The sequence below is a fragment of the Haliaeetus leucocephalus genome, unplaced genomic scaffold, assembly GCF_000737465.1.
Source record: "Haliaeetus leucocephalus isolate CR32 unplaced genomic scaffold, Haliaeetus_leucocephalus-4.0 Scaffold257, whole genome shotgun sequence".
In the NCBI taxonomy this organism is placed as follows: Eukaryota; Metazoa; Chordata; class Aves; order Accipitriformes; family Accipitridae; genus Haliaeetus; species Haliaeetus leucocephalus.
In genome coordinates this window covers 154,671-167,165 of record NW_010972693.1, presented here as the reverse complement: position 1 = coordinate 167,165, position 12,495 = coordinate 154,671, and the positions used below count along the sequence as shown (strand labels likewise).

The 12,495-nt window shown below is 45.1% G+C and overlaps 1 protein-coding gene across 2 annotated transcripts in view; it reads right to left on the bottom strand.

Annotated features, from left to right (window-relative positions):
* The window catches only part of AHCYL2 (adenosylhomocysteinase-like 2), a 107,121-nt gene extending 94,675 nt beyond the window's left edge, over positions 1-12,446 (bottom strand). For both annotated transcript variants that reach the window (XM_010568790.1, XM_010568791.1), the window contains exon 1: positions 12,033-12,446. In XM_010568790.1, the coding sequence (XP_010567092.1) occupies positions 12,033-12,446 (414 nt within the window). The remainder of the gene's footprint in view (positions 1-12,032) is intronic.
* Positions 12,447-12,495: the final 49 nt, after the last annotated feature.

The following is a 12,495-nucleotide window of genomic DNA, read 5'->3' as shown; positions in this document are numbered from 1 at the left end:
TAAACACCTCAGCGCTGCAGGTCCTCCTACCAAATCCTCCACCTCTGTCTCAACCAGGATAGGCTGCATTGTCTACCCACTCCTTTCCAAGTCAAGACCTTCAATCTCCATACAAGAGCATAAAACTGAAGGACATGGAGTATCAGAAAAAGGATGAAAACAGGTTAGTTGAGTGCAACAGCAAGCAAGCTGCACACTAATGTAGCTTCCAGCTCCCCCTGCTATGAGGGATGTTAGCATATCAACACCCTGCCATCATCAGGCTTCTGTTGGCATCCATCAAAGAACAACTTGAAGAAGAATAAATGGCAGTTTTGCAGATAATTGCGCCAACCACCTTCAAAGCACAAAGGCAATATGGAAGATGTGGTTCCAAGCAAGCCATTTCTGTGCTAACAAATGTCTGGTGGGGGCTGGCATCAAGGATGACAGTAGGACATTGACTTCCAAAGGAGAAGAGAACAAGAGGCTGTGAAAAGGTCTGAGAATACAGGTAAGTCCTTGGTGGAATGGAGATGAGAACTTGTGCAAGGTTACAGAGAGACATTGCATAAGCCATCAGGAAAACGACCTTTGCAGCAGTATTCTGGAAACAGAGTAATGGAACAAGATGGTATTTGTCAAAAATCAGGTAAGGACACAGTAACTGATAGCTAAAAGGAAAGCCTGGACTGGCTTTTACTGCACAGATGGCCTCTCCAAATGCTATCAGATACTCTTCCCTTCTGAAGGACAGGTGAAACCTGGACACAGACTGGCAGGGAGAAGAGTTCAGAGTGCACTCCAGCAGCACCTCTGTAATCTCTGCTACCAAAAGAGCCATTTCCACTGACATTACTTAATGGAACTGAAAAGTTACATTCAACTTCCAAGGTCAAATAAACTAACTCTGTCCTTGAAGGCAAATAATTCTTTTCCTCCTGACTCTTTCAAAATTCTGAAGACTACTTTAAAGCTTAAAAAAATTAGTACCTACATTTCCTTAAAACAAAACAAAAACACCACAAACTTAAAATTACACATTAAAAAAAAAGACAAACCCACAATGAATGCTGGCTTCTTGACATCTTCACTCCCCTTCAGATTTAAAGAATTAAGCATCTTTTATTGTGTACAGAAATAAAAAAACCACAGGATTTAACACCAACTACAATAATGTCTGGAGACTTCATTTTCAGGTTAGTGTGATTCAAAAGATAATCCATTTCTAACAGGTTTGCAGGCCAGAGGATGGGCTGGAGTCCAGGTTTAACTTCACAAAGAGAAAGTATTGCCTTACAGACAGAAAAACCCAGACCTTAGCAAAGTTTACCTCTTAGACCAACCTGTTTATTTCTCTTCCCCTCTCCCAGCTGGTTTAAAACACAGCAGCATGACATATCACTACTGTATGGCTTGACTTTCAAAAGCAGTCTAGCAGAAGACTAATTCTCAGAACAGTTACAGCAAATGTCACCAAGTTCTGTGAACTTCTCACCTTCTCAGCATGTATAACACATGGCAAAAGCAAGCATCCACCTTGTAGCACATGGGGCATGAAATAAAGTGACAGTTCACCAACTATCTACTTGTGGCTTCTCAGGCCGTTTGCCTGAACTTGCCAAGTGGCTCATCACAGTCCAAAAATAAAAAATTATACAAAAATAATACGTACACTCACTATGTCTGAAATATTACTCCTTGCCTTCTGGCCTTTACCCCGGTTCATCACCTCTACAACCCACCACTGCCTCCAAAGCAGCCAAGGGAAAACTGAACAAATGAAGGGAGCACGCAAACGTTTTCATTTGTCACATCTTTCATCACGGGAAGCCAAGTATCAGCCTCAACGTACTTGCTAAAAGCATATAAAAGTAATAATATCTTATGCACCTGAATCAAATCTTCAAGAGAATCAACTACTTTTTACCTTACTTGAAAACAAAAAGGATTTTATTACCGACTCTTGAAATCTCACACACTAACAGCAGATAGCAAGGCTGAAGTGGGATTCAATGCCAGTGAAGAGCAGAAAAATTACAGCAGTTTAGTATTACAGAAAGCCACTTCAATTAATACCTAACTGGTCAATGTGAAATGCTGGAAATTATGGCAGTAATCTCTCATCCTAGAATGTAGAAGGTTGGTTTAAAAAAAATCCACATCAAACACATTAGTGCATTCTGCAAACAATAAAAACGATCTTAGCCGATACTGAAAAGGATCCAAGCAGATTTCCCCACCTCCATAAACACTAAAGTCACAGAGAGAACACCAAATCTGAGTCAGCAAGCTTCTGGGTAGCTGGAAGGAAAGCTTGCTGGGAACAGATACCAGCATGAACTGCAGTAAGCTGTTTTCCTAAATTGGTCCTTGAGTCATTTTTATGGGAACAGTCCATTCCCTGGTTCTTCTCACATAACTTCAGGATTAAATGTCTATCACTTCACCTCTGTGAAGTAAATAACAAGCAAAGCTTCCTAACTGTCAGATGAAGGCATGTGCATACTACTTCTATTTTTAAATACTTGCTTTTGGAACAAAATTTGAAATAGAGTGGTTCAGCAGTTCTGGGTAGCTAACTAATTTTTCAACTGACTTTCCTCTTTTTTCTGACACTCATGAAAAATGCAACTGGCTGCCTATTTAAGGCTCTGTCAAGAGAAAAAAAAAAATACCTGAGTTCCAACATTGCCACCTCTGCAATTTAAAGTAAGGTTGGCACGCCGCAGCATTTGAACATTTCACATAGCAAAATGCTAAAAATGCTGTTAGAAGAATATTAAGGCTGGAAAGCTGACCAAAAATAAAGAACCCCAGAAATAAGGTTGTTCACTCAGCCTGAAGTCACACATCCTGCAAATAAGTACACGCACGCACACACACTATTTCTTTCAGAAGAACCTGTCTCCACCAGTGGACAGAACACAGTTTCAAGGTTGGACTTTGCTGATGCTTTGCTTCCCCTGTTGGGAAGCTGCAAAGCGCACAGAGAAGGAGACAGGAGACTTCAAGAAGAACAAGGGGTTTTAGTTAGGCTGTTAAATGCTGCCCTACGTAATTAAATTCTGTATTTTTCTTTGCCGAAGTTGCCATAGGCAAGTCTACGCAGGCAGGTGCAGACAGACTGGAGCTGAAGCTGGATGGACAGAAGCCAGCTCTGGTCCAGAAGCTGCACAGTGGTAGCGTCGGCTCATGCACAGCACTATGCTGATGCATCCCAAAGAGAACAAGACATTAAGTGACTCATATCTGACCAATTCAGCATGTGCAGAGCAAACGTGGGTTTGCCTTCATCTGTTTAGGCATGTCTTCAGCAATGCTAGGCAAGACACACTCAGTAAACTTTTCACATCTGGCCATTAACTGCAAGATCATCATCTTTTCATGGCTCACGATCCAAGACTTAGAGCAGTGCTGAGCAATCATAGCTCCAACTGAAGTCAGTGGGAACTATGCTTCAATAAGAGAGTGCTATTTAATAATGACACAAGACATCTGGGGAAAAAGGGCAGATCGTCTCCACTTCATAGTGAAAACCCCAAATATATTGACAAGCAGTCTTAATTTCAGTGCATCAATACCCCAGCTACAAACCCGAGATGAAGCAGTGCTATCTTGCAAAAGCTGGAAAATACTTTACAAAGTGTTCCAGCGCTATGGTGAGCTTTTCAAGGGTGCAAAGGAACGTTAATTCTAGGCTCTCACCCATTCTTGCTTATTCTAGAGCACCCCAACGTTACATTTGCAGAAAAGCCTTTCATCTCAGACATAAAAAGAACACAAGCATGACCATGTCATTTGATTCTCAGAAAAGTGCCTGCAAATGTCATTCACCTCAGGGAACTGTTCTGCTGGTCACCGAGTCTTCTGGAAAGTCACATGAAAGCCTCTGCTCTCTTTAACAACCATTTCACCCGAGACATCTGTGCATATTTCTACTATAATAAAAATAAAATATATTTCAATATGTATTTATATAATTATACACATGTATTTTCCAATAACAATACTATAATAAATTTTTAAAAAATCAATTAAAGGTTGTCTCTGCAGCACAATCTGTATGAAAGCTCATATTTAGGGAAAAGCTTTGTAAATCAGGACGCCAATTTAATCAGCTTCACATGCACTTTTGCAGAATAAGAAGTAACAACTGATCAATTTCACCGTTCTCCATTCTAGGAATTGTATTTCGGAGTAAGCACAGATTAGATGAGCTGCACCTATGAAAAATATGAAGTTTCAAAGTTTCATTACAAGGCCAGTAGTTCATCAACAACTCTGTCTGCAAGGCTGAATTCCTGCTCTAGGAATAGCTGCACAATTTTCTGATGCAAAAAAAGCCAAGCCAACACGCTTAAATAACATTGGCTTTCCCAAAATATAACTAGAAACAAACAAAAAAAAGTTTTCTAAAGGTATTCAGTACACAGCTAGTGGGCACAAGCATGACAGCAATTTATTGCTTCAAGGCCTTAAGCAGGGAAACGTTCAGTTGAGAAGTGTTCTCAAAAAAAAAAAAATTTTTTTTTTAAAGTCTTTGACCTCAAAGCTCCCTGAAGAGCTATTATTTCATGTTCCTCAGTCCTATTTTCTCATTTACTGACCTCTCCCATTTCAGAGTTTGGATTTAGCTGAAAGCCCAGAAAAGTCTTCCGTTGAATCCAGTACACATGCACTGACTTTAGGTTTCCAGAATCGACTTTGCCTCCCTTGTTGCCTGCAGCACACCTGCAAGTGGGCACTACAGTTTCTCCACAGCTGCACAACAAAAATGAGTAAACAGAATTTACTAAAACTTCAGTCCTTTTTACCTCTTCACAATATTTCATCTTAATCTCGAGAGGACTGCTTCTAACAGAAGACAGGACTGCAGTTCCAACCAAAAATACAAACTATTTTTCCCTTTCTGTTTGCAGCCTGCATCAGTGATAGGCAGCAATTGCTCCTATGGAAGTTGGGCTGTAAGGCTCCCCACCTTCTGTTTGTATTTACAAACTTTCTATCAAGAAAGACCCTGAACTGACATTGGTAGCCATTTGATAAGAAAAGAAGAAAGGAACTTAATTATGGCTTCTCTAGACTGAAATTGAGGCATTTCAGTGGGGGTTTTTTTGCTACGAATGCCTTTAATTGCAGACCTCAGCATAGAGGATTTTGTGCAAGAAACAGTTAAAGCTTATTTTATCCTCAATTCACCCTTTTCCTCCTAGTCAGTTTGTTGCTCACTTGAAGCCCTAGAACCTAACAGTTTTGTTGGGACTTAAAGCAAGTGGCCTGTAGTATTTTTATTTAGAGGCTGGACATTATTTCTCAGGCTGTCTCTCTTCCATTCATCATTCAGGTTTTGTAACTTGCCTATAGCTCATTTCTCTATATAGGAATTTAACAGGACGTCAGCCATCATACTTCAAGGAGGATGTTTCCTTCATAAGACTGAGGTTCTACTCTCGGATTGCTGGCTTGAATCTGCAAAATTGAAGAAGAAAATAAATATCTAAGAGGAAAATTAAGTAGCTAGTTTTTGTACCCTACCACTGCAGTAGTTCTACAGAACATTTGGACCAATTCTATTCTTTCAGTCTTTAGTATTCTTCAAATTTAACCAATGCTGCAGGTCACTCAGTCATACAGAGAAATCTGCCTATTATCTCTGCGCTACCTAGCTGACTTCTCTCTTTTTAGTTTTGCCTCCATCTCTTCCTTGTTTGAGTTAAATCATCACATTGTTTTACAATTCACTAGACAGAGTTAAAAAGAAAACCTAAAAGGTCAAACATGGCTTTGAAAGTCGCAATTGCTTTACCTTGCTCATCTTTCATGCATCAAGTCAGGGCCAAAGCTAAGACTACGCTTTTAATTGCTTGTAAATTCAAATACCAGGTTTCTGTCCCTCCAGGAAAGATACAAACACAAAGATCATTATGTGTTTCGACATTTTTTACCCGAGAAAGCAACAGACGTACGGTGCTGCAGCCTCCCGGCAAAATGCAAGTTTGCTGTTGACAGTTACAAGGTTTGAGGTACCCTGAACCACACCCCAGCTTCTCATTTCTATGTCATTACATTTTATAGCCTGCCATCTACTCGCATTCACAGCCATTATTTTTCTATCACTTTCTCCCCAGTCTTCTTTTATCTTCTCTTCTGTTCCTGGGCCTCCATCCCAAAGGTTGACGTATTGATCTTTGTACACAGTTCCATGCAGTCATATGCAGGCACCTTCTAAAATTAAACTGCAGACATTCATAGGGAGACAGACCCACAAGTATTATATGTAATAAAAGAATATGGCCTCCAATGATGAGATTTTACTAAATAGCATTCAAACCACACTCATTAGAAGCAGCACTTGGGAATACAGCCTCAGGGGAAACATTTATTACCTAGCATAAGTGATCACTAGGGGTTAGAATGAAACAGAGAAAATAGAAAACCAACGCGCAAGCACGTAAGAAATCCTTAACAGAGCACGCACCTGCCAAAAAAATCCCTCTGCCCCACAAAACGACCCGGGAATGTCGCAAGGAATTTACACACATTTTCAAGGGAAAAGCTACACTTTCATCGCAGGCAATGAAATCTGCTGGGAGTCAAGGTCAGAATCATCATTTAGACAAGCCACATGAGAGTCATTTATAGTCTTAGCAGAATAAAACCTCCCATCGCAGCTCACCAGTCAGGTGATGTGCCAGTCTAGCGAGCACCAGGCATTTATTTTGATGTAATCCCTTCACCGAAGAATTTTACAGCAAGGAGTTTTAAAAAGGTTATATTCAAGCAGTGACATTACACAAGGATGTGCACCTCATTACTGTATACCTCTACGCCCTGCTTTTTCTGCCTTGCCCAGACAAAAGCCACAGCTTTCTACAGCCGCTGGCACTGCAGAGGCAGCGTAGCTCTGGAAAAGCAAGCTGTGCTCTGCTCTAGCCCACTAAATGAATCAACAGCACCAACAAACCAGCAAATCAATCCCTTCCAATACTAAAACCTCTGTTTAATGATGCTAAGGAGCAAAAGAACACAGCTTGAAATTCAAGGAGTAAGCTGTTCTTTCTGTACCGAGTGGCTGGGCCAAAAAAAAACCCCCAAAAACCAACAAGCCACCTTTCGTTTTGTAAATTGGTACATGCTTAATATAAAACTTCACAGCTACACAATTGCTGTCATTTAAACTCCCAGCACAGTGTACAAGCATTTACTAAGCCTTACTTGCCAAGCAGTTAAGAATCATTAAACCAAGAAGTGCATCTGTTTAAGTATATGTTCTTCTCTCAGCTAAAGAAAGAGGGACACAGAGCTGTCATCTCAAGGCTAAGATCACCCACCTCATCAGTTTGGGAGTCTCAGTTACAGCCCCTTACTGGCTCCCACCCCACACACACTAACGACAACATTTCCAGAAGTTCTGTGACTTTCGGCCACTCTGATCTAGGAATGCCCTAAGAATTAATACAAAACCTAAGTGGCCACCACCCCCACAAAGCCAATGAGCGATCATCTAATCATCAAAACACCATTCAGATCTAAAACTGTAAACAATTCATGCAACTCGGGGCCTTGACTCACATCCACGGATAAGCTTAGCCGGGGATGCCTGAAACTGTTACTCAGCCCCACGGTTCACCTCGCTCCGAGAGCGGGGATGGCAGAACAAACCACGCATCCCCTGAGTCACCCCAGCCAGCTGCTGCCAGCACCCCATCACATAGACTCGCACTACAACTGAGCCAATTCAACATCCCGCTGCTGCTGGAGAGGCCTTTCCATCCCTCCCATCTCCACCAACCTGCTCGTGCCACTTCTCCCGCACCATTCCTGGCTCTTCCTTGAGGCCACATTGCAGGCAACCACACCAAGAGAAAACTAACCCAACTTATAGTGAGGAATTTTATGCAGTTTGAGGTCCCTGAACTGCCTCATCTTGGAGCCACATGAGAAGCTGGCAGGAAGGGAAGGGGAGAGGGTCAGGACATGCAGTCAGAGGCAGGAGATCTGGACCACCCCTGAAGCTCAACCCATCAGCCCATGCCTCAGACACAGGTCAAAGACGCAGTCACTAGCCCTTCCAGAGGCAGCCAGCTCTGAAGCAGCACCAGACAACCAGGGGTTGGCTAAATCTACCTGTGTAGACGCACTTAAAGGTCACAGCCACATCCATTAGTCAGAGTTAGCTGTTTAAAGTCAAGTCCAATGTCATCTCAGAAATGAGGTCTTCTAGCTATTTCCTGAGAGCGCAGATCTACAGCAAGAATCCAAAGAGAACAAAAACGTGATTACAGAGATCTTCATCTAGATCTGACGGGAACCACTTCCGCAGGTGTCATGAAGACAAGCCCAGTGTACTTGGTTTTGACCTCTGGGTTTGTAGGAGTGCCATCATTTCTTGTGTGAGCAGGTGTACAAGACTGCAGAATCAGGTCTATACATCAGCTGTAATATTACAACAAAATGAAGCAATTGCTTAAATAACTAAAAATACAAACTTGCAAAGTTGTTAACACTTGCCAGTCTGGGCAGGTATACTGTCCCCGCTCCATCAAGGTACAATATTAACTAGCACATCTAAAGGCAGACAGGCTTAAGTAAAATACTAAACCAATATAAAAATAGTTTTAAAATGAGAGTGGTATTAGAGGAAAGAATAGTCACAGCTATTTACTGGGAACTCTGTGCTTGTGTCAGGACTATGAAATAAACATTTGGTCGCACAGTACTTCAAGAACACATGTTAAAACTTCACGGAAAGGGAAAAAAAAAAACAGAAAAAAAAGTACTTTTAATATATAAACCAGTCAAGAAAAAACTGCTGAGATTTTTTCTTCCAGACAAACACTGTAAGTACTACAGTTTAACTTGTTTCCCTGCAAATTTGATATGATCTTGCTTATCTATTTTTAACAGACCTTTGCCTTTTTTTCAGGTCCTAAAGCAAAGTTCTATTGGATCTGACTAAAAAATTTATCAGCTTCTTTTAGACTTATTTTTGTACTAAACCTTCTTTCAACAGATGCTTCAGCTCTGCGTGCCCAATTTTTCAGTCACAGGACTGGGAGCAATTTTATGGCTACCAAATCTGGTGTTTTATTTAAATAACATGACTTCCTAAGAAATGGCAGAAAGGACTCTGGATTTGTAAATCTGGTAAATGAAATGCCGAACAACCTCTCAAGTCTCTGGAAAGCACACACTGAAGTCACTGGAAAGCAACAGTACAGGGGAAAAGAAAGAGAAGGAACAGTATGTACTCCCAGATACCCTCCATCAACACATCTCGCTTCCTTTAGCAACCAGACAGATTGTCAGCTCCTAAACAAACTCATCACCCAAAGCAAAGGCAGCCAGCTGGGGAGTTTTGCTGCTCCGTAAGCTCAGTGGCTGTTCCTCCCGCATCCAGGTTTCTCCCAAAAGCTTGGCATCCTTTGCTCCTCTCTTATAAGGCACCCTCTGCTGCTATTAAGAGTATCCAGGGAGAGAGATGCAGGTTTCTTCAAGCTGTTTCAGATGACGACCCACCATCAATATGCCCCTTCCCTCCTAGAGCTAGAGATGCAGCAAATGTGCCATCTAACACTGTGTTCCTCTGGCCTGACAAGAGCTGGACTTCAGGAGATGGGTGCAAGGAGAAATGCCTTTTTGTTGTTTAACCAAAAAAAAAAACAACCCAACAACAGGAAAGGAGAGGGATAAGGGAGGGGTTTAGAAGTATTAAGCACACTTGAGGAGAAATAGAGAAATATGGATGCCCTGAGGATCTCTAAAAATAGAGAGATGGGATTAGGATATCGAATGGAGAGGGCTCCAGACACTGGGGACAGAAGTCACAATCTCAGTGGAAAAACATCCTTTAATGAGGAACTGAACCCCCCCAGCAGGGATTTCTAAGGGGATGAAGGAGCCCTTGATCCAGACACTCTTCACGAGCAGACTTTGCCTTACAGGTATGCGCTCCTTCCCACAGAGTTTCTAGGAGAGACTCCAATTTCAGGGAAGCCACACAGGAGGAGATCATGGTTATGAAGACAAACTCCCTTGGAGAAGAAATATTAGAGTGACAGTGAAAGAGGGTGGAAGTCCAGCAATATGTAGATGAAGCTTTCACCCCAAGGTTTCATGAATATAAGTTATGACAGGAACACTTCATCCATGTGCATCTATAGGAGGCTGTATCTCTAGGAGAGTACACCTATCCCCCCCCCTTACGGGGAGTATCTACATTCATGGCTGCATCCACCTAAGGGACATGGATAACGCATGCGTGTATCTACATGAACAGGTCAGAGAGTGGACTTGGGTACATCTATAGATGGACATTGGTATGCACATAATCTGTGTATGCAAAGGCATGGGGGTGTCTATACATGACACAGATGGGGCTCTCTGTGTGCATCCGAATGCATTTGTGTCTATAAGGATGTCTACAGCTGTACGGTTGGGTGTGGGCAGGCGTGTAAAGGTAGAAGTGCGTGCCTGAGCACATGGCATACGAGTGCCTATATGCACAAAGGTCTGCTTTGCACCCATAGGCAGGCATCCAAGGAGAGCAGGTGTGCCTTAGTGTGTATATACCTACCTCTGCCAGCGTTTGTGCAGCTATATAAATGTGTATGCACACCTGTATGCGTACACATGTACTGACAGGTACATGTATGTGCACCTGTTTGCATCCCTATAGATATCTAACCGTGTAAACTTGCAGGTATACTTCCCCTGCACATGAAGGTATGTGTCACACATGCATATAGCATGTAGACACCTGAACGTGCATATGCGTCTATATGCATGTTTGTATATGTACCAGCATGCATTATGTAAGCTTGCATGTCCACCTCTGTATCTGCGAACTCACCTCCACACATGTGGGTTCATATATACGCAAGCTGATGTATACCTATGGCTATGCCTGCGTATTTGTGTGCAAGTACAAAAGCGGTTGCAAACACATGCATATCCCTGTATGTACATATATACCTCAGGGGTATATATACCCAGACAACGTATGCATCTAGAGGTTATGTACCAGTGCACGTAGCACACCCATGGGGCAAACACACACTTGGGCACGTGGTCACAGGACCGGCATGGTTCGAGGGGACAGCGTGCTCAACACATACTCGCCAGGTAGACAGTGAGCAGTCTAAGTGTTCCCAGCGTGCACCCGTACACCTCGACGGGCAAGCACCAGGACAGGGGCACCCTCGAGGACAGGGCACCCCGTGCAGACCCACCCCTGGGTGCGTGCAAGTGCGTACCCAGCAATACACCCAGAGGCACATGCCTGTGCACACATACACCCACCATCCATACTGGGTACACCTGATTATCCCTCGCATACCAATGGGACGGGCACCTCTCTGTATGTTTTTATCTGGTGCATACCTGTATTTCCAAGCGAGCAGATAATCCCAGGGACATGAACCCGACGTGAACCCACACACACGCGGCAGCTCGCATACGTGGCACCCGCGTTTCCCACAAACACCCCCACAGCCGGGTGTGCAGGAGCGGGGTGTACACACACCCAGTATGTGCCTACACTCCTTGGCAGATGCGAGTGTGTAAGCAAGCACATACCCTGCAAGGCAGGAGCACCACGCCGGGCACGCGTACAGCTGACAGGGACCCACGGGGCAGGATCACGCTGGTCACACGTGTCCGTGGGCATATCCACATTCAGCCTTTGCACGTGCGTCCCCTGCTTACCCACAGGGCAGAGATACACGGGGACCCCAGGAGAGGACGGGACCCCACGCCCCCGGAGGAACGCGTCCCCAAAACACAGCCACGGCAGCAATCCCACGGCAGCACCTCGGGGCGCACCGACACCCCGTCCACGCGTACCGGGGAGCCCCACGCCGGGACGGTCCCTACCCGGAGGGAGGCAGCACCGGGACGGTTCCCCCCCTCCTCCGGTGTGTGTGTGTGTGGGGGGGGGGGGTCTGTCCCCCGGGGATGTCCCGGTGGGACTGCGGGGGGAGCTGTCCCGTGGAGGGGGGGTGCGTGTGGGGTGTGCTGGCCCCCGGTCCCCCTCCTCCCCTCCCCGTTACCTTCTTAACGGTGCGCGGCGCCTCGGTAACGGTGCCGTCGGGGCTGACGAGAGCCTCGGCCGCGGCACCGCCGCTGTCGCCGCCGTCGCGGTGCCGGTGCTGAGGGTGGTGCGGGTCGCTCCGCTTCATGGCCGAAGCCTGCGGTACCTTGGCGGCTCCCGGCGGCAACCCGGTGGCGGAGGATAGCCCGGGGCAGCCGCTCAGCGGAGGCCGCTCGCCACCACAGGAGGAGGAGGAGGACGCCGGGGCCGGGGCCGCCTCACGCTCCGTAGCCGGCAGCGGACAGGGAGCCGCGACCACAGCGTGCCCGGGAGGGTGAGCGGTCACCGGTTCACACGGCGGCCCCGTCGCCTTATCCATGGGACCGCTCAGCTCCTTCAGCTCCACGGCGGGGGCTGCCACCTGCACCGACATCGCCGCTACCGCCGCCGCCGCCGCCGCCTCCGGCTCCCTCAGGGACCAC